Source organism: Apus apus, chromosome 2 (genome assembly GCF_020740795.1).
Source record: "Apus apus isolate bApuApu2 chromosome 2, bApuApu2.pri.cur, whole genome shotgun sequence".
Lineage (NCBI taxonomy): Eukaryota > Metazoa > Chordata > Aves > Apodiformes > Apodidae > Apus > Apus apus.
Window position 1 is genome coordinate 16555934 of NC_067283.1, and position 23220 is coordinate 16579153.

Below are 23220 nucleotides of genomic sequence, written 5' to 3' on the forward strand. Positions count from 1 at the left end.
ACAGTACCTCACAGTTACAACGTTCTTCGGCACTACCCACACTCAGAAATAGTAGTACTAATTTTTTAAGTACCTAGCCATTACTCATAAGATCATGTTCACAATCACTCTCTCACTGGCAGCAGCTTTTCAACACATGCCATGATTTCAGTCTATTTCTCAGAACTTTATTACTCCTTGCCTACAAGTGATATAAAGTAACATGAAGAAAAAACAAATTTGAGAGGAATCTTAATTCATCACCTAGCCTACCCCCTTGAGGACTCCGAGCATAATGCAACTATCTTTACAGACCAATGCCCAGCCATTTATCCTAATCACTCATACTTGCAAAGAATTACAGAACGTTTCCAAACAAACAGCCAACAAATTACATACAAGACACTGTTCTGCAGAAGACTTTATTCTTTTCAGTTCCCCAAAATTGCTTAAAAGCTTAGAATTGGAAGAAAAAAAAAGGCAAAAAAAAAAAAGCAGAAAGATTTTGACAGGCAGTTTTGTTACAGTTGTATATATAAATTTTCCTTTAATTCAGGCTGTAGAAGTTGCAAAATGGAAAATATGACATAACTGAGGGGTGGGGGAAGTATTCTTTGGATTTTGTGCTCTGTGTCCTCTTCGGTAATTAACTCAACTACTTCCAAACTACTTCCAAGTGCAAAAGCTTAACTGTAGAAATGCTCAGTTGATAGGGAAAAAATGGTATTTAGATTTTGAAGCTGGAGTTGAAACTAGCGAAGAATGTGAAGGGTAACAAGGGCTGTAGATCAGGAGTAAAGGAAAGGTCAAGGAACTGGTGCACTGCCCCTCTTTTACAAGGCCAGGGGACCTACAGACAAAGGACATGAAAAAGGCAGGACAGTTGGCAACTTTTGGCAACTTTTGTCTGGGTTTTTACAAGTATGGTCTGTCCTCAGACCTCCCACATGTCCAAGCACATCAACAGAGTCAGTCAATGCCAGTGAAGTATTATTCACAGCAGAGGTAGAAGTTAAGGAGCAGTTAAGCCATCTGGATATGTGTCCACGCAACCAGATAGTAGACAACCAAGGGTAGTCAGGGAGCTAGCCAGTACAACTCAGACGCTGCATCATCTTGAAGCAGCATGGTGAGCAGGAAAAATTCCTGATGTTGGGGAAAAAAGCAAATGTTAAGGTCATCTTTCAGGAGTACAAGGAAGACAACCTGGGGAACTACAGGCCAGTTGACTTTCATCTCTGGGAAACATGTAGAGCAAGTTTTCCTGGAAGGGCTTCCAGCTACATGAAAGTCTCAAAGGCAAAAAAAACCCACAACCCACCAACAAAAAAAATGAACACACACACACACAGAAAAAAAACAACAAACCTGGCATAGATTTAATCAAAGGGAAATTATACCTGACCAACCTTGCTGCCTTCTATGATGAGATGACTGGCTTAGAGGATAAGGGGAAAGAGCAGTGCTGTTGTTTACTTGGTCTTCAGCAAGGCCTGTGGCATCATCTCCCATAGTATTCTTACAGCCAAACTGTTCACTGACCCAGTCCATATTCCATGTGTAAAGTGGGGGGAAAAACTGAATGAACTGCTGGACTCAAAGGCTGTAGTCAGCAGTACAAAAACAAACTGAAAGACTAGTGCTGTCCTTCACTGATTGACACTGGGGCCAATAATATTTAATATTTGTATTAAAAATGCAGATGGTTGCACACAGTGGACCTTGTAAGTTTGCAGATGAAATCTACCTGGGGGGAGCAGTCAATATTCTGGACGGTAGGTTGTTATTCAGAAGGACCTGAATGGGCAGTCCTGTTCAGAAGTTCAAGTTCAGAAAATGCAAATGCAAAGTCCCGCACCTGGGGTGCAACAATACCAGAACAACCCTGTGAACTACCACAGGTTGAGTGGGTAGAAAGCAGCTTTGCAGAAAAGGACATGAGGATCCTGGTGGACAAATTAAATGTGAGTCAGCAATGTATTCCTGCGCCAAAGCAGGACAAGCACCTGCTGGGCTGGATTAGCAAAATCATGGCTGAAGTAAGCAATTCCTCCCTCTCTTCAGAGCTCATGAGATCCACAGTACCTGCAGCACTGTGTAGTGGGGAGCCCAAAATTGAACAAAAACTAAACTGCCACACCAAAAGAATTCAGTCTGGAAAAGAGAAGATTGAGGGAAGGGGATTGAAGGATCTTCTTTCTGTTTTTAACTACCTATGGGGAGAGCAGACAGCCAGATTCTTTTCAGATATACACACTTACAGGAGAAGAGGCAGAGAAACAAATTTTAACAAGGGAAATTCTATTTCGACATTTCCCCGTAAAGGCAGTCAAACATTAGAAGATGATGTTCAGAGATATCAAAAATCACCACTGTAAGAATGCCCTCAGCAAGTCAAACTTGCCAGTTCTATCTTGAGTTGGTACTTGGAATAGATCACTACTACAAGTCCCTTCAAACTTACATTACTCTGTTTCTATGCATTCATACAGCATCAGCATACTGACAATGCAGAGAAAGGCTACATTTATTAATGAAGTAGAACTGAGGCATCACTTTCAATGTTTATTTAACTCCTTACTTTTAATAGGATCAAAGTTCCCCAGTTGCCTCCTCTCAATTTGTCAAAGGCTTCTCTGACTCCTACTTCATCAGTAAGATCCACTCTAACACATTAGCTACAATTCAGAAGAATAAATAAAATCTACAGGCTTCTCAAAAATAAAGTTATGCCTTAATTATGAATTAAACATACTGTCACAAAATATCCTATGTTAGCAGCAGGGGGAGCTATGAATGCAGTGATGATAGTTCCAAACTACTCCCAATATTTTTAAATGCTTCAATAAAGCCTAATACCTGTCATAGCTGCTGGAGGACTTGAAGACTGACTGTGCCCCAGGTAACAGAATACTTCCTGAGAGGCAGAAACATCTGTAGAGGAGTATGAAAACAGGATGGTTCTGAAATACACTACTACAAACTACAAAATCTTACAACCTAAGAAAAATGGGAGGAAACACTTCCCTCTCCAGCAGTTTTCCTTTTCTAAGGTAAAGGAAAAACATTCCTAGTCCTTTCTGGAATTGAAGAGGAACCAGCAACCTGATTAAACTATTAATTATGGAAGCACTCAGTTCCATTTTTAAAGCAACCATAATTCATGGTATGTATTTGGAATAATATCTTACAAAAAGTCTCACTGTATGCTACATTGCATCAATTTCCTAACTTACATGACTGAAACTGTCACAACTTTAAAGTTATCAATAATTGTTCACGTATTTTTTAAGACAGTGCTCCTTCTCAAACAAGTTATTAGTAAAAACAAAGGAAATGCAGATACAATTAACTTGTGCACAATGAACCTGCATTTAAGCTGTAGAAAAATGCAACCTTAATTCACAGAGCCTCTTTTTGGACCACTGGGCAGTTCAGGCTGCTAAACTGTTGTTCATTCCTATGAACAAAGTCAAGAGAATTAGCCCCAAGAGCAGACCCCAGTGCAGCAGGCTGACTGTGTTCATCTTCAAAGGAATCATCTCTTCTATATAAATTTGGAAACACTGCCTGCACACAAGAAAACTTCTGCGGTTTCGTAAATCTACACCTGAGCCAGTCCATTTTAACTCAGTTCCACTGCACTGAACAGAAGAAAACACCAGGCACACGTTTTTCCAAATCACCTGTTTTCTTAACCTTCCGTTTTTTTGCAAACAAGACTGCCAAAGAAACCGAAATGATGAACTCACGATGTACAATATACCGTCACAAACGTTTAACAATTTGAGAGATATAGGATATCAAAAATACTAATATGTAACAGTATCTTTGATACTGTGCTGCACTCTGTTTGTGCTCTGCCTCCTCTGCTGCCTCCTCAAATACTAGGCAGTGCTACCTGCACAATCCCCCTGCTCCAGCTGGTACAGCTGCTGGGACTAACTTCCCTTTTCCAGTAAAATGCTGATGCCAAGCAGATCAATAGTCTACAGAGGGCCAGTAGATCCCTAAAGGGAACTCAACGTGGATTAGGGTTATGCCAGAGTAGGAAGTCTTATAACATGAAGAGGAGGGGACACACACAGTACAATATGGATTAGCAGGCTACATGCCCACCTGTATAACTTTACACAGACTCCAGGCCATGGCAAATGTTTCAAGGAATATAATTATCTTTCTTAGCAAGATTTCTTATAAGGAAAGAGTGATCAGCTAAGGACAAAAGGGTTTGTGACTGACAGCTATTCCCAAAAATCTCACCTTTCCTTATAAAAATGTCATCTCTTTATTAAAAATGTTTAGCTGGAGGCCAAGTATCATTTTAGTTTTTGTACTGTAAGTCAGAAAGATTTTAACAGCACCATCCATAATCACTAGAACTGGAGCTAGTACACTGTGCCATTATTCTACCCATAGATGAAAACGGGTTGTAGTTTACACACCCACCAAAAATTGGTATCAAGCTTCTGTAAATCAGCCAACAATGAAGACTCAAAAACTTCTGACTTGCTTCTGTTTGTACCCTCAAACCAACTAGTATCACAGTGTCTCCAGTAAAGACAGTCTCTGGGACAGGACCACCAAGCAATAAGACAAAAAACTCACCCCCCCAAAAAACCCCAAACGTAAAACAACTCCCCTCTCCCCACAAAAACAACAAAAAGCAATGGATTTGAAAATCTAACAGTAAGTTAGTGCATGATGACACATAACTAAAGGTCGTCTTCATTACTAGTCTCAGAAGGACAGTTAAAAGGACCTCACTATTTTATGATCTGGAAAGCACCACCATGTAGCTTTAAGTATGCTGACAAGGAAAGAGTGTTGTTTTGTTTGTTAATACCATATCACATATCTTACTCAACCACTCTAAAAATCTAGCTTTTTGGAAGTGCAAAACTTTTTACATTTACTGGAATCTATTCTGATGATGCACTTTTCTAAAAAAGTCAACCTGGAAGTTCCTCCTGCCACAGTCCTAGATCATGACTCTATCACAGAAGAAACTTAGGACAAATCTTTGGTTACAGCTTTAGAAATAATATGATAAAGTGCACAGGATCCTAAACAATGAAAAGTCTATCTTCCCAAATGAAAAATTTCAGACAAGATACAGATTCTAGCCCCACTTTGTATATCCATGGCTACATGCTCCTATGTGAATATGCTACATGCAATATGTGAATAAGGTGCAAAGTGGATGAAAAAATCTGGCCAAGGAAAAGCACTTGTGAAAAACATTTAAAAATGAAGTTTCATTAAAGCAGCAACATCACCCACAGACAACAGTTCTTACTAACTTCAAAATCAAATTACACTATAGCAAGACACGACGAGTGTCTAACACTATGCAAATCAGAGTAAAAGCATTTAATCCCATAACTGTAGAGAAAGAAACAAACTCCAAACTCAGAAATCACAATACAAGGAAACACTTGTAAAACTGACTTGAGTGACAAGGTAAATATTAATTCTATTTTGCTTGTGTGAATAGAACCCTAGTGGTGGTCCTAAGATGGAGAATCTTCCACATTAGCTCTGTAACGAAGATAATTACCTGCATCCTTTTGGTAGCAGCAGACTTAAATCACACATTCAATAAACAGAAAAGAAAGAATCCACAAATTGCAACATATACAACATATGTTGGGTCCAGAGCAAAACCAGAGGACAGCTGTATTTCAGTAAGTATTTCAATATACCTTGAGCGCTGAAGACTTCGTGGAGAGGCAGGTTCATGACCTGCCTGCTTGTCAGCTATTACCGGCTGCTGAGGTGCTGCCTGTGAAGCTGGTCCTTGTTTAACACCAGGGGTAGCAACCTGGAAAGATCAAAACTTCATTAGATTTCCTCCACACTAAATACCAAGTGTAATAACCAGAGAAAAAGCACAGAAATTACAAGACCAGAGAGGTTTTTTGATATGTTTTTTGTTGACAGAATTTTTATACTCTTTACAATGTGCTTGTTTTGTTTTTTTACAAATCACCTCTAGTTCCACCATTGATAGATAGCAAGGGCAGAATAATAATGGTAGCATAACATCTCTATCAGAAAGGGAAAAAAACTGTAAAGCACATCTACCAGTATGCTACTTCCCATTCTTAATTGTTCTGTCAAAACGAACTACTCAAAAAAAAAGTCACCAGTAGCTTCCTGCTTTTCATTTGTAGTACACGTTCACATTTAAGACGTTAAGACACAAGAAGTGAGATACTGTCTTTTTTCTGTGAATTCTTGAACTGTAAGATGAAAAGACTTGTAACACACTAGTGTCCAAGTTACAGTAAAAGCAGTTCAAGAAACTTTTTTTTGCCCCATACTCTGCATACCCCTGTTCCTTTTAAAGTACCTACAAGAGAAGAACATGCTCTAAAATTTATCCCCAACTCTGGAAAATCAAGCTAACAATTTTAAGAAAGAAGGAGGGAAGAAAAATGGGTTCTAGGGATCCATAATGACAAAAAAGGTAAATCAGGCAGCCTGTCTGGCATTTGTTGACATCAAGTTGGTGCAGATTACTAACTAGTGGTCATCTGAACCTCCCAGAAATTCTCTCAGTTTCAGAAAGTGACTCCTGTGAAACAAATCACAAATGCCAAGTCAGACATTACCTGCTAAAGTAAACTCAAGACAAAAATTCATTTATTCAAATATACAGGAAATTGTAATGCAATCTCAAACATACTTATACTCCTAAGAGGAAAAGGCACCTTTTAAAGTTACCACCAAAAGCCAAAAAAAAATAAAAAATCTGAATAGGACATGAAAAAGTCATGCTCCTGGAAAGATAACACAAGATGACTCAGTGTGTTGAAATCAACAAAATTACACAGTTGTCAGAGGAAAATAGTAACAATTCATAAATTGATTTTTGAAAGAATACCCAAATATCTTTATAAAATGTGTAACACAACAAGCTTTGCTATCAATGCCTGCATTTTGCTTGCCCTGGGAGCAGACATAACCATTGATGCTGTTCAAACAAGACTAAGTACCAAGAACAGAAAAATAACAAGGGCTAAAAAAAATATTCCATAAGCAACATTCTTCACTGAGCTTGACGTTGTCTAACACAGGCTTTAGACAGTTATTTTGCAGAAATTTAGAACAGTTTCTAAACATACAACACAGGCACAGTTAAATAGCAAACAAAATGTGATGCCTAGGATCCAAGTCTGTGGCACCTGAGCTGCCAGGTGCATAATACCACACTTCCAGGCAGACAGACCAGCTTCAGTTTAAAAGCAGTACAGACATGTTCATGCAGTCCTAAGTAACAGGCCCTACTGTGCAAATAGTACTACATTGTTCCCAGAACCAGTCCAAATATCTGTGACAGTGGCACTGGGCTCTGCTTGCACGGTGTCAGTTCAACTTCGGCTATGCCTGCTGCATAGAAACACCCTAAGCTGAAGAGCTTGTGCTCTGAAATCATGTGTCCTGGTACAGCACCACATCTTGATTATGCATAATTCCCTTCAAACTCTTAGAACTGGGTATGCTAACATGATTGACATATCCAAAGGAGTACTAAAACACGTGTTTACACTGGAGCTACTACCACCTAAGTTCTCACCTGAATTCTATCTTAGGGAATTGAATTATATTAATACAGGAACTTCTCAAGAAAGCTCCTTCCTTACTAAACTGAAAAAGTATCTGCTGCTGAACTAGAACTTGTTACTTCTGGGACTAACACACATGCAATTCATATTAATATTTCAACAGCTCTGTTAGCTAGCAGAAGATTTGAGGAACAGAAAAAACCAAGACAAGCTCCTGCTCTCAAACACTACTACTAATTTTATTTAGTTGATCTGTGAAGCTACTCAAGGTATCTAGAAAATAAAAAGGTTTTATGCTTATGATAACCCAGTGTAGTAAGAGTTACAACTCTATGCATGTATCAATAAAACATAATAAACTAATTTGAAAATACCAGAGGTGAAATCCTGCATGTCAAGTCACTAACCACAGGCAACCACAAAGCCCTGTGTGTCATTGCAGATTCTCATATCAGACAAAGCATAAAATAACACATTTTTGTTGGTTTTTTTTGGGGAGAAGCAGCAGCCTTGCTGTAATTACGACTTACAAGGAACTCAGATCAATTTTTCTCAAACCTGCATTTAGCCTTGAAATTTGTTGCTTCCACTGAAAACCCAAGGGAAGGCTTGTGTGTCCAAAAGGATATTCAATTATACAGTTAGTCTACAAAGACAGACATGCCCTACTTCGAACATTTGGCTTGCCTTCACGTTCTCTTAAGGCATAGTTTACTACCACACCACCTAACTTCACATGTATAATGCTGGCCTTGATACTGGGTGAAAGGCAGTGGGTTCAAGTTTGTCTGCACTGTTCTAGGGAAACATCTGCAGCAGGATGATAAACGCTAAAGCAGCAAATTCTCTAAAACAAGGATAAATATCCCTGGGAAAAAAATTATGCTGATCTGTCCTTCTTCCAAGTTTTCTTTCAGAAAACACTGTAGATAAAGAAGATCCCAAAGGATTAAGCTTTTGCCATGTTTCTAACATAGTGAATGAAAGTGCCAGACAACTCCTTTCCTTGTTTCAAGTCTACTTTTTGATAATTTCATTACTTGTCCCCTAGCTATGGGATGTGGCCCCACAGATTCAGGATGCACTCCAAGGGCAGAAACAAAAACAAGTAAGATTAGTACATACGAGGTTCACACAATTCATTGTACCATTGTCAATCACAACAGACCAGCAGAATCACCTATGTTTTGTACCCATGAAAAAAATGCAAACATAAGAAAATGAGGTATTTAGACTAGAATGAGAAATGTAATCTGTCCTCCTGATTATAAAAGTATTCCTTAAAGGTGTTCAAGATGTAGGAGGCTGTCTTCCAAACAGAAATTTGAAAGAAAGTTTTTTCATCTAAGCTGGGGGGAGAGATACAGGGATTTTAGGGAAAAAAAAATCAAATCAAACAAGACTGGTATCACCCCAAAGTGTAGAGTCACACTTCTTACACTGATAAGATACTAAAAACACTGAGCAACACACTGATAAGACTGGGTTAAAATCTGAGGGTCTCAAGGTTAAAACTAAGGTCTGTACAATGAAGAGACAGGAGAAGTTCCCTTTGCATGACAACATTCAACCTCTGGGAGAGCCCCAAATCCTACTCAATGGGCTTCAGTTTTTCACAGCCAAAACAACACTGCTAACTGCTAAATTTGTTTTGTTTTTTTTTTCAACTTGTCTGAAAGGCCCAAGAGTGTTATGCCCAGCAGCTCTATCACTACAAAACTACCTTTAATGTAAAAGGCTGCTTTCCACCAGAGGGTGCAAGTCAACAGCTGTGCCTTCAGTCCCCCTTAGTAACAAAATCCTCCTTCACAATGTCCTTTAATCCAGTATCTCTTCCCACCCTTCATCTATGCATCATTATTCTTTAAACAAGGAAAAATAAAAACTCTTAATAAAACGTGAGGTTCATCTTAAGTGTCTCTAATTACATCTCCTTTCTCCTCTGTACACAGCAAAACAGAGTCTCTAATCTGCTGGACACAGAAATTCTATAAATAAATACATAATCTCAATGTCAACCATGTTTATTCCTCAATAACCCTGCCTCCAGGATATGGAATACCAAGCTTGGATTCTGCAAAACACATTTCTCCTTTGAAGAGTGACCTAATAGAGGGATAACAAGCACACTAAAAAATGTAAAAAACAAAACACAACAAAACATGTTTTCTACTTTTAATGTTTTCTATTTCATCATTAGGAAGAACCTTACAAGCTTATTTGTTAGCATCAATTAATGTTTCCTTGATTAAGGAATTGAGGAATTCTTAATTAATGGGGGTGAGGGGCTGTGGATGAAAAGGGACATCAGATTTTTGACCTTGTAAACACCAAGAACATTTCTAAACCAAATTTGACACTACATCAGGTCAACTTTCCCGAGAACTTCTGTCCCATTCTAACAACCTTTTAATGCCTGAAGTCTGAAGAACTACATCAGCTGCTGCCTTTGGAGTAAGTTTTTGTTTCCATTTGAATGTGTTAAAATACTAATCTCTTGGTAATATCTCCAGACAGCTTCTGAAGCAAGCACAAGACTTCCCTCAAGAACAGAAAAGTGTACTAGAATTCTATGCTAGAGTTGTACTGCAAAAATACAGCCAAGTAGTTGCTTTTAGTTGTTTTTGTTTCTATTGGGAAATACAGCACACATTCTATCATCCTATATATAGCTGTTAGCACATGGGCATATAGCAGCAACGCTACTTAATACATATAATGGTTTCTTACAACAACGTGGTATAAATCAGAAGCAGCTTTACCTTCTGCTGTGATGACACTGGTGGTGTAGTCATCAAAGGTTTAAGCGGAACGGTGTTAGTCTGAGGCGTGCTTATTCTTGGAGATACATATGATCGTGGTGATGAGGCATCAGATGTTAAAGACATTGGAGACTGATTAGATGGCTGAGCTGCAAAGAAAAAAAAATACTTTTTTTAATAAAACCATATCCTATCTTAAATGTGAATGAGGTTTTATTTTGGCACTTTGCAGTATGCTATATTAGATAGCATACAAACATTCTCAACTTCAGACAGCTGAGGAGGTGAGCAACTGGAACAATCCTAACTGAAGAACTGTGTTTTCCCTAAACCCTCCACTTGTAAAAACTTAGAGGGGGAAAGAGAAGAAGCTATTATGTAGTGCTTTTTACACATGAAGAGACTAAATTTATTTCACTGTGATTCCTATTTAACTGAAAGAATGCATAAACAGATTATCTAGAAACCTATTCAGCCATTCTAGGCACCTACCAGCAGCCCCCCATCCACATTTTAATTTCTGGTTAAAAATGAGCATTAGCATAATACTACTTACCTACTAAATAACGTGACTGCATTTACAGAATCACAGATTTTTTTGAGTTGGAAGGGACCTTAAATTAAAGATCATCGAGTTCCACCTCCCCTGCATGGGCAGGGACACCTTCCACTACAACAAGCTGCTCAGAGCCCCATCCAACCTGCCCTTGAACACCTCCAGGGATGGAGCCCACACAACATCTCTGGGCAGCCTATTCCAGTGTCTCACTACCCTTACACTAAAGAATTTACTCCTGATCTCTAACCTAAATCTCTCTTCTTTCAGCTTAAAACCATTACCCCAAGTCCTCTCACTGCAAGCCCCTTGAAAAGAGACCCTCCCCAGCTTTTCTCTAGGCCCCCTTCAGTTAGTGGAAGACTGCTATGAGGTCCCCATAGAGCCTTCTCTTCTCCAGGCTGAGCAACCCCAACTCCCTCAGCCTGTCCTCATAAGAGAGGTGCTCCAGTCCTCAGATCATTTTCATGGCCCTCTGGACACATTCCAACAGGTCCACATCTTTCTGGTGCTGGGGGCACCAGAGCTGGACGCAGAATTCTAGGTGAGGTCTCACCAGGGCAGAGTAGAGGGGCAGAATCACCTCTCTTGATCTGCTGGCCACAATTCCTTGATACAGCCCAGGATGGACTTGGCATTCTGGACTGCAGCTGCACATTGGTGGCTCATGTCCAGCTTTTGATCCACTAGTACCCTCAGGTCCTTTTCCACAAAGCTGCTCTCAAGTGTGACCTCCCCCCGGCCTGTATTCATATATTGGGTTATTGTTGTGGTTTAAGTTTCCAGCTTTATTAAGTTACAAACCAGAATGTATTAAGAGACATCTGAAGGAATACCTTGCCTGCAAGCTGAAAAATACTATTTACAGAAGCTTACAAAAAACCCCACCGATAAATACTTACAAAGCATTTATTCTAAGGCCTCCCCCAAGAATCATAGTTGCACGGTATTACAAGAAGGGTGTTCAACCAAGGAAGAGTTGTGTTTTATATTGAACATTTCATCATCTAATTAAGGTTCAGAATAAATTGAGGGAATCTCACACATTTCACATTACTCACATAGAGTTAGCTAACATACATGGAAAATCCCAAATGGTGAGACACAGAAGCACATTTACTTCATTGCACGTCAGCTTCCTGCTCCCAGTCTAACAATTTCTTATCCTATCTTTGGAAAAAGAAGACATTCCACATCTTCTACACCAGATGGCCAAAGATACAAGAGACAGATTCTACAAGTTTCAATTGTATCAGCTTTTACAAAATGTAATGTAACAATTTTACATAACTGAAAAGAAGACTCTGAATACCTTGTGTAGACAATTGTGCAGCTTGAGAAATTAGGGAAGTGATATTGAAAGCAGATGGTCCAGCGGTAAGAATTTTATGGAGTATAGACTGCAGAGAGGCTTGTGTCACAGCTGCTGTTAGAACTAAAAAGAAACATTACATTTTACTGGCAATTCTAAAACATCTTAAAACTGTTCAAAATGGCTAAATATATTAGAAGCACACTTCCTTTCTGATTTTGTTCCTTTCTCTACAATAGACAAAAGACTTAAACTATTTTTCAGTGACTTGAACTCAATTTGTTATCACTTGCAACATCGAATTAAGTCCTTCATTTAGAAATTTTCTCTTTCAGACAGTACACTAGAAAGTCTTTTAGAAAATCACTGTAATTCTTCAGCCTAATCTTACGGATCGATATTAATTCTTGCAAACATAAAACCAATATTTGTTCAATTTGTTATTGTAGTGAGCAGAATGTGTTGTGTTTTTTTTTTTTCCTTAAACTACAATTAAAAAGAAGCAAAAAAGGAGTATCACTTCAGCTCATTAGAAGAGACAGGGTTGGGTGATTTTCTGTTCAAGGAAAAAGAAAAGCACTTCCAAGTTAAAAATCCAGACACACCATGTTTCTTCTTTAAAAGAAGAAGGGGCTTAGCTGTCTCATTCATCACTCCTCCAGTTAAAAAAAAATAAAATTTTCAACCATTTAAAAACTGCACTACATAGGAAGAGCATCGTACAGCATGAGATGATGAGATCCAGCCTCTGAATTAATCTTTTCAGAAAGGTCTACAGGCTCTGTGGGATACGTCCTGGACATACACTACCCATGGAAAAGTCTGAAAAAACTGACTCACCAGCACAAACACTGAATTAACTCTGCATCACGTGCCCAGTAAAGGTAGTCCTGCTGCGCAAGCTGAAGTCACTCTGCCCACAGAGACCTGCCAGCCAGGCCCTTATGCCATCACAATACTCAACACCCTTGTTCCAAGACAGACACAGCTGCTGCTGCTCAGATATGGTGAGATACAATGACTGGGAACTTAAATTGGCAGCTTTCTAATAAAATACAACTAGAGCCTCGATTAGACCTTTTATTTCTCAATAAAAGCAATGACGATACTCCTACTTTTTTTCACCCAACCTAGTGCATTAGTTTTAAAAGTTTCTCCCTGCACAGGAAAACATGGTAACTCACCTGTTACTACTGAATGAAGCTGTAATACTGGCTGATTAAAAAGAAGGCAATTGATACCCCGCTCCCTTATAAACCATTGTAACATACCTAACAGGAGACTTTTAAGTAAAACTTTAGTGTTTTGCCTTTCATGGTTTGCACTTCTAGAGAAGTTAGAGATAATTAACTTTAGGCATTACATGTAAATTCTTTGCTTCCAATTTAAACTGGTGATCAGTGCACAAGAAGTTAAAAGAAGCAAACAAAAATCCTGTGCCATTTTCTTCATCAGTAACCTGCCATAACAGAGACACTACAGCAGATAAAATTACATTCGAAATGTATCAACTCTACCTGTTCTTGCAATGAAAGGCACTATAGCTAGCTCTAAAGTTTCTTCAAATAAACTAGGCCAATATGACAAAAATCTAAGGGATACCCCAATTACATGCATAAATTTAACCTGCTAGCAAAATTAGAGATGCTTTCTTTATTCAGAGAGGCTAGCATGTTCTGTTGAAGAAAAACGTTGATAGGCAACAAGATTTAAGAATCCCTAGAAGTTTCAGTATTTGCAAACACATTATTAGAATGGCAGCACAAACTACAGAAAACAAAGAACATTGCACGAAACAAAAGAACAAAAAGCTTTGACTGAATTTTGTACAACAGATGAATGCTGATACAGCAATTACATCACCAGTCTCAACTAGACTGTTCACACATATCAGCATATATTAGCTTAACAACCTTAAATGTTACTTGGCTAACTTAAAAAAATTTAACAGAAAAAAAATCCAAACTACCACAAACAAAAACAATCTCCACTTTATCTAAGGATTCATTTATTAAATTTGCTCACAATGTAAGGCTTACATTTACTGCAGCTTAGTAATGAATAATATGCAAATGTGTGCAAATTAAAGATTACATCAACTTTAAAGAATCCTTACCTTCATTGATTTTGGATATATCTACACTAGAATTATTAATTTGCAAGGTGGCTTGCAGAGCAGGCAGCAGCTGTCGAAGCAGATTTGGGTCCTGAAGTAGTGGAGGAATTGGTGATTGTGGGACAGGTGAGACAGGAACTGTAGGAGCAGATGAAGCAGGTGCAGAAGCTGGATTCAGTCCAGATGCAGAAGACGTAGAAGGAGTTGTGCAAGAATGGGATACAGACTTGTCCACAGATGCAGACTCTGAACAGAAGATAGACAGTAATTTTCATTTTCCCCATAGTATAACCTAACAACTTCTCATTAGTACAATATTCATATTAAAGTTTAGAAGATCAAATGCTTAAGCATCGTTATAAGAAAAAACAGTAATATAACAAAAATTAAAGATACTTGATATCTAGTGTAATTTACACTACTTAATCTAGTATTTACTAGGAACACACACACAAAAAATTTCTACTTCAAGATACTGGACTGAAAGCTGCCAGCATTATGAACGGGAATTTTTTTTCTCCCTAATTTTTAGGACAACTGTGGGCCAAAAATTATTTAGTGATTTTTTCCTTTTACTGTGCATATACTCATATTCTATTTTTTTACTCATTATTGCATTTTTTTTTAAATATGCTATGAACAAAAACCTTATAGTCCATGGACTTTACATATAGGCTAATATGTCAAATTTGAGAGAATGGTGTAAGCCATGCTTCATTTATTCAGAGATCAGACTATAATAAGCTACAAAATAAAGACAAAAGTCTATCATACACAGTCCAGCTACATTGCTTAGGATTCATAGCTAGGATAATAAGCTGTGTTAGAAATGTAAAACAAAGCCATTACATCCCACAGAAGAGTGAAAAAACTTCCAAAAATGTATCTGCCATAATTGATTTCAAGCTTGCCAGCTTCTCCTGAAGCATCAAGACCAATATCTTTTATTTTACTAATCTCATTTTAGCAAATATCAACACACTAACCACAGAACTGCTTAGTACTTAAAGTCAATTACATGGTATGGCAATTTGTTCTAATTAATGTGAGTTATTTAAATAATTTTAAATTTGGCTTCCAGTTAACAGGAAAGTTTATCTTCCACTCACGTACTGTGAGAAATTCCTGCACACAAAGGATCTCCACTCACTACAGGTATATCATCAGTGACTTCAAACATCCTCCCTTTAAAAAGCCTGGACCACTGTATTTCAATTTTAGCTTCCCCTTCTCTCATCCAAATTAAATCCACCAGGGACTTAAAAGGCAGTCAAGACCAATGCCTCTTACAGCACCAAACAGGTTGGATGAAGAATGGAAAGACAGATATAGATCCAAGATCTCACCCAGGATGGTTGCCCATAATTTTGAAGACCTGGATTTTAAACCCACCTCAAACTGGGCAGAGAATGTCAACCTGGATATCCCACATTTCAGAAAAAAAATCTCAAAACTAAGTGGCCAGAAAACTCTTTTACTCAAAAGGTGCGTTTTGTTTTTCTTCCTTTGGAGAGATGGTCAAGGTAAGAAGAGGTCAACTTTTAGTAAAGAAGAAAACTGAAAAGATCTAAGTACACTATGTAAAAATAAAATGCTACAAAATTTCTAAGAACATTTGTTTTCTGACAATCTTAATTGCAACTTCTGAAACTAATTTGTAGACGAACTCTAAAAAAAAAATAAATAAAAATTATTGGAGTATTAATAAGTAAATGAGATAAGAAATCTCAGTTAAAAGAAAGGGGACTTCTGCTTTCATGCAGAAATGCTGAAATAGCTCTTAATATGTCACAGATAACTCCAAAACACTCCCTTCCAGTCAAGTAGCTGAAAAATCTAAACCAGAATAAACTGCTGAAGAATCCAAATTTAACATCTTACAAGGATGCAACAGCCAGGGCACACAGACATATTTTGATGTTTCAGGCAAACATATAAAAAAGAGGTGGCCTTATCTAGTTACAAGCTCCTCAGGATAAGGAGCTGATTTTCAAGGCATGTATCTGTAAAGGGGCCTGGTCATTTGGCCAGGAGCTTTCATAAGAAGAACTTACAAAGGGACAACATGTGCTACAAAGCCTGAAGAGGAGAAAAAGCAGTTACAAAATATTTATCTGATTTTCAGTAACATATGACTAGGACAGTTGATTAGGTATTAGTTGTCCCCCCCTTAAAACTAAGTCATTAGTAAAAGCCTCTGCTACAGAAGCATTATATATAAAAATCTTATATTATGGTGTTCAAAGTAAACTTATTAAGACAAGACATATCAAGCAAACAAGAATCTTACCATACTAAACAAAAACATTCAAGTTTTAAACTGAACTTGGATCTGTCATAGTCCACCCAAGGAGGACATACAGTGACAGACAAAAGCAAGGGAATTAAGCACAATGGGGCATGTTAGTACAGTTTCCTATCCTACAGTTCTGAGAACTTTACAAAAAACCCAAAACAACCAACCAAACCCAAAACACAAACCAAAACACCCTAATTTAAAAACAAAAACAGGGAAAAAATACTAAGCAACTATCAGCACTAATTTCAAGACATATTTAAAGTACTTAAGCTTGTTTTCACAGTCAAATTATTTTAAGCAAAGAAATAACTCGGTACTGGATTATTAATGCAGACAAGGAATACCTGATCTTCAACCCACATCACCATACCAAACAGCTGAAAGGATTTTTCACCTCTGCTGCAGTTTTGAACACAAAATAAGCTGAATCAAAGGCAAACTCAAACCAACAATGCAGTGAAGACAAACCTTGAGACCAGCTCTGGGTATTTACTCGTTGAAAACCACTTAATTCCAAGAGGTCTATAAAAGTACTTTAGTTTGAGCGAGCTTTTCTTCTATTAAACTGCAAACTGAATTACACCAAACCAACATAGACCCGTTGATTCTTTTACACATTATGCAGACACTATTCTGTAGCTGGTTCATTGAAGGTGTTTTAAGTATGTGTTAAAACATACCTGTGAAAGACTTTTTTTTTTACAATCACCCAGATTAAACGCCTAGAGAAAGTTATGTGAAAAAAGGATGGTGCCTAACACTAACATTCTGATATTTTGGGCTAACATAACAAAGCAAATAATTCAAATGTTATGAAAGAATACATCTCTATGATCACAAATATCTACACGTGCATCCTATTATAACTCTGTGTTATTGAACATCATGGAGGATGAAGAGTACAATGGATGCTCAGAACATCACTGCAGCTCACTATTTAGTAATATAAGTCACTTAAAGTGAAATAAAGGGTATAAACTTGTTTCTATAAAAAAAAAAAAAAGTTGTAAAAAGTGTATGGAAATACAAGTATTTCTTGTTTGTATTAAGTCGCCTGAATGGCTATTCTCTACAAAGGGAAATTCCTTTTGTGATTAAAAAAGCATACTAAAAATATAGACTACAGATTAGTTAATAATAATAATCACAACTTCATTACCTTAATTTAAATGAACCTATCTTACTTGATGGCTTCCTGACTGGACATTTGATTTCATAGAATAAATCTAAGACATACTGCTGATAAAATGAAGCCTCTAAATATTTACACATCCATTTTTGTACAATATAATTGCAAAGGTTTAAAACTGGTTTAATTTATGATGCTATACAGAACTTGCAAGTTTCACCTTTCAAATTAACACTAGTCAAACCCTCTCAAGATAAAATGTTTGTTCCACAAAAATCCTCAGATATCCCTCAGTGAGATGTGCACATTTCCCCTTTTTCCAGAAAAAGCAGAAACTTCCAACTCTCCTTGTTTTTCTTCCCTAGTTCCCCTTTTCTCATCTGCTTTGAGACTGTTCCATTGAATATTTTGCCACACAGTAAAGTTTACTTTTCAACACTTAAACAACATTTCCTAGTTTCTAAAACATTTTCTAGGATTTACAAAATATTTAGAATTATACAGTTCTGTAACTCTTAAATGCATTTGAAGCCTCAACAGTCACAAAACAGTCAAAACGAATGCGGCATACTGAGAAAAGCTGAGCATCTTCACAAATCCAAGTCCTTTAGCTTTAAAACTCTTACACACTGGTCTCCACACCTGTGTCAAAGTCACTTCACATTCATTAACAAGCTAACTACACGATTTTTGCAAAATACAGCTTTTAAGTGGCTGTCAATCATAAACCTAATTTGAACCATTAATACATCATACTATTTTTGAACCTACTATTTATATTTTTCAAACAGAAAACACAAATTGGGTCTGTACATGCAAACACACAAAATACAAATATACAAAAAAATATTCTTAAAAAGATGAACTATGCTGCAAGGCCTGCAGAAGTCTCTTGGACAGGGCAGCTCTGCAGCCTCTTCAGTGTCAACACCAACTTCCATACATATGCTATGCAAATAACTCAGCAACCTCACATAAAATTTCAGCTATAATCATGAAAATCCCAAGGAAAACTTTAAAATTAAAAAAATTAAAACCAGAAGCAGACCATATCCTGCTGCAATCTTTTCAACTGTCAAAAACTTTGTTAATGGAAATTTAATTTTAGCTTTTCCTCTGAATAAAAAAATAAAACATTATTTTTTCTAATTTTTTTGTGTGTGTGATTTTAAAAAAAATTTTTTGCACCATTTTTTCCATAATAAGCTAAGCACAATCATGTTTTGACCTGTGGAGCTTTTAAGAAAACTTCTGCAAGAAAAAAACAAAACAGCATTCTCTTTGTTGTGACAATACAAAAAAACAGTATGCTTTCTGACAGGAGGCCAGATGGCAAGCAAAACTAACCAAAAGTCAAGATTAAGTTAATGTGAAGAAATATTGTTTATTTTACATTAAAATGTAACACAAAAAATATTAATAATGAAAAATATTTTTTTAAGACCACAATTATTAGGGAATATCTTTTTATTAATAAACTCCTTCGCTGGAGTGTGACTTGCAATCATGTCTTTCACACAAAAAGGAAAGAAGTCTGAGTTATCAGGCGATACTCACTGACAAGAACCAGTTTGCCAAACATAGAATCACAACATCACAGCATCTTAGAACCATAGAAAGGTTAGAGTTGGCAGGGACCTTAAAGATCATAAAGTTCCAATTCTCCTGCATGGGCAGGGACACCTCCCACTACATCAGGTTGCTCACAGGGCCATCCAACCTGCTCTTGAACACTTCTAGGGATGGAGCCCACACAACATCTCTGCCCAGCCTGTTCCAGTGTCTCATCACTTTCACACTACAGAATTTCCTCCTGATCTCTAACCTAAATCTCTCTTCTTTCAGCTTAAAACCATTACTCTTTGTCCTCTCACTACAAGCCCTTGTAAAAAGCCCCTCCCCAGCTTTCCTCTAGGCCCCCTTCAGTTAGTGGAAGATGGCTATGAGGTTCCCATAGAGCCTTCTTCAGGCTGAACAACCCCAACTCCCTCAGCCTGTCCTCATAAGAGAGGTGCTCCAGCCTTCGGATAATTTTCACGGCCCTTCTCTGGACACATTCCAACAGGTCCACATCTTTCTGGTGCTGGGGGCACCAGAGCTGGACGCAGTATTCTAGGTGAGGTCTCACCAGGGCAGAGTAGAGGGGCAGAATCACCTCTCTTGATCTGCTGGCCACAGTTCTTCTGATACAGACTAGGATCTGGTTGGCCCTTTGGGCTGCCATTGCACATTGGTGGCTCATGACCAGCTTCTGGTCCACTAGTAGTACTACTCCCAGGCCTTTTCCTATATTGCTGCCCCTCAAGTGTGTCCTTCTCCAGGCTGTATTCATATCTCTGGTTGCCTTGGCCCAGGTGCAGGATCCTGCATTTGGGCTTGTTGAACCTGATCAGGTTCACCTGGGCCTACTTCTCCAGCTTGTCTAGGTCCCTGTGGATGGTATCCTGTTCCTCTAACCAGCTCCGTGTCATCAGCAAACTTGCTCAATGTTACTGTCACTATAATTAATGAAGATATTAAACAACACTGGTCCCAGTATGGACCCCTGAGGGACATAACCTGTTGCCATTTTCCATCTGGACTTAGAGCCACTGACCACTACTCTCTGGATGCGACCAGCCAGTCAGTTCCTTATCCACTGAACAGTCCACCCATCAAACCAATATCTCTCCAATTTAAGACATGGGGGACCATGTCAAAGTCTCACCTCTGGTGTGCAGAGTTATTCAGGCACCTTGGTGTGACAAAGGAGTGATGAAAAAAGAAACAAGAAAAGGAATGGCATTTTTTGTGCCATAACTTCCTTCACGTTTCTCCTGACAACTAACATACTAGTACTCCCTATACAATGAGGAGTTTAAAATACTGCACTATATGCACGTATCTTGCTTTTCTTCTGCCACATATATGGACAGTGGGTTTATTCAAGAAAGATTTTTTTTCCTAATGGCATGCAAATTACCATTACTGTTGACTGGGTAATTCCCAAATTATCAATGTGATCCTTTGAGTATTCCAATACCTTTTAGTACTGATATAATCTTTTAATGCCATTTAAAAAAAACAACAATGCATTCAAAGTTATTCAGATTCAATGCTAGAACAGTGAGTTGAGTTGTATCTTTGCTCTGCTAGCAACAGTCAGGCATGTGGGAGGAAAACTCGTGACAAACTTTTCTGAAATTCAATGCCTTATTGCCCCATTAACCTCATCTCTATTGTACTGATTGAAAAACCACCACCTAGAACAGCTAACTGAACTGCTTGATTTACTGCTGATGATTAAGAATCCTAACACATTCATCTGTCCTGAAGCACCTTAAGCCTACAGTTGACAAACTAAGCTCTCTGAGCAGTGACAATCACATCTACTTATTTTATATAGTTTGGTTCTGGTCTACTAAGGACCTTAGGCCACATAAGTACATATAAATATTAAAAAGTAGTGTATTTTGTAAACACATTCAGCCAAATGAAACTACAGCAACAACAGTAACTTGAGTTCTCAAATACACTCAAATTATCTAAAACACAACAAATTGTTTATTTTTCTCATTTGGGTTACTCCAGTCATAAAACTGGATTTTTTACCTTTTATCTCTGCTGCCAAAATAAATGTAACAGAAATGCTCAACAAACAAGTATAAAATTACTGGAAGAAACCTCTAACAGTCTTGCTAGTGTACTTTTTTCTAACCACTGTATGAATTGAGCAAGATTATGATTTAAACTGCAAAACTTGGCCAAAGAAGATGCAATGATACCAGGAGCAATGTTAATAAGTGACTGCTAAAAACTAGCACATGTTACAAGTAAGAAAATCACAGGGTGAGAAAAGGATGAGGAGGAAGTTCAGCTGTCACTGGCCACCCACTTGAGTTCATCAACATCAAGGTCACAACCGACCCAGCATTGCACTGGCCAGCTTGCTGAGTTTTGTCAGAAACATTTTAGAGTATTGCTGAACTAGAAACAAAACTGCTGCCTGATGGGACTTGGAGCAAAGATGTGAGAAGTATCCTACAGACAGACACACTGTTAAGATACGGACAATACAACATTTCATTCAGTAACTGAATTAGAATTAGGAAAATGTGATGTGCCCTACAGATAAAGCAGCCAAAAAGTAGGAAAAGCAACCCCACACTTTACCTGCATAAAGCACTCACAGTGAGCACAAACAGAAGCAGCAGATTCTGACTGGAACATTCAAACCAAAGGGTAGAGGTCAAATAGTTCCCCAGGAACTCTCCACTACTGCCAGCCATTGAGGGCAGAGGACTACCGCTAACAGCTGAGCTATAGTTCAGCCAGGGATTTTATTCAATCTCCTTGTGGGACTACAACATACCCCTGCAGCAAAAGAGATTGAGCTGAAAAAACTGTTGTTGTTGGTTTTTGTGGTTTTTTCTTCTTTTGTTTTTCACAACTATTACTGCATTAAAAAATACACACTAAGAACAGAACTATCAAAACAGTGCTACATATATGCTGGCATAAGGCTGCCAGCAACACATTGACAAGAAGCAAGAACTCATTTAGGCAAGGACTACTGCACATACTATTCAGTCATTTGGACCAAGCTATTTTTCATAAGCAAAAAACACAGCTTTACCTGTTTTTAGAAAGACAGAGAGGGATGGCACAACTAATGAACAGAAAAAGATCAAAGGCTGTTTGCTCTACTAGTGTAAAATAAACTCCTCAAACAATTTTCCAATTTTACAAGGATACTTGTAGAAAATTGTTTGAACCGAGTGTTTCAGGACAATTTTATTTTTCCAATTTGTATAACAAATACTTTTAAACACTGCATACCTATAGTACTACAGGTTCACAGTCATCTCTGTGAAAATGAGTAACAGAAGTAAACTACCCAAAAACATCCTAATTTAAATACGTAAAATGTTACAGAAATTACACTGGTCAAATTTCTTAGTAAAAAAAAGTTCGACATTCACAAAAAACAGAAAAAGGAAAGACTACTGAATCTAATCTTTGAATGATCTCTTATAAGCTGCACCAAATTATTCTGTTTCTGTAAGAAGAGAGGTATTCAAGCAACATGTGAAAACTCACATTTTCTGGAATAAGTATTTTAAGCCTAACATCTATTCTAATTCCTCAAATACTTACTAACTTCCTGTAATCTACCCTGAGGCTCAGGAAGTATTCTATTTGCTCACAATGAAGTGCACGTACATCAACGAGGCAAAAGTATTACAGATAATCTATCCATTTAAATGACGTAAACATTAAAAAAACTACAAAAGAATACGTAAATTAAGTGATTATTTAATATGAAACCATCCATGCTAACATGGATTCTAAAATAAGGATTACAGTGTCAAACCACCCTCTACCATCATTTTCAATATGCATACCCAACTGCCTGTTCTTAAATGATTGTCGAATATAAGAAACACTAGGACTCCCTGTCAACATGCGTAGCAGTTGTCACAATGGGAAATTCCTTCAACTGCACTAGGGTTCAGT

At 37.7% G+C, this 23220-nt stretch overlaps 1 protein-coding gene across 3 annotated transcripts in view; it reads right to left on the reverse strand.

Moving 5' to 3' along the window:
* Positions 1–23220, reverse strand: part of WAC (WW domain containing adaptor with coiled-coil) — a 61424-nt gene that overhangs the window by 8281 nt on the left and 29923 nt on the right. For all 3 annotated transcript variants that reach the window (XM_051609350.1, XM_051609349.1, XM_051609348.1), the window contains exons 8-11: positions 14297–14542; positions 12181–12303; positions 10313–10461; positions 5685–5803 (exon numbers count right to left, since the gene is read on the reverse strand). In XM_051609350.1, coding sequence (XP_051465310.1) covers positions 5685–5803; positions 10313–10461; positions 12181–12303; positions 14297–14542 — 637 coding nt within the window. The remainder of the gene's footprint in view (positions 1–5684; positions 5804–10312; positions 10462–12180; positions 12304–14296; positions 14543–23220) is intronic.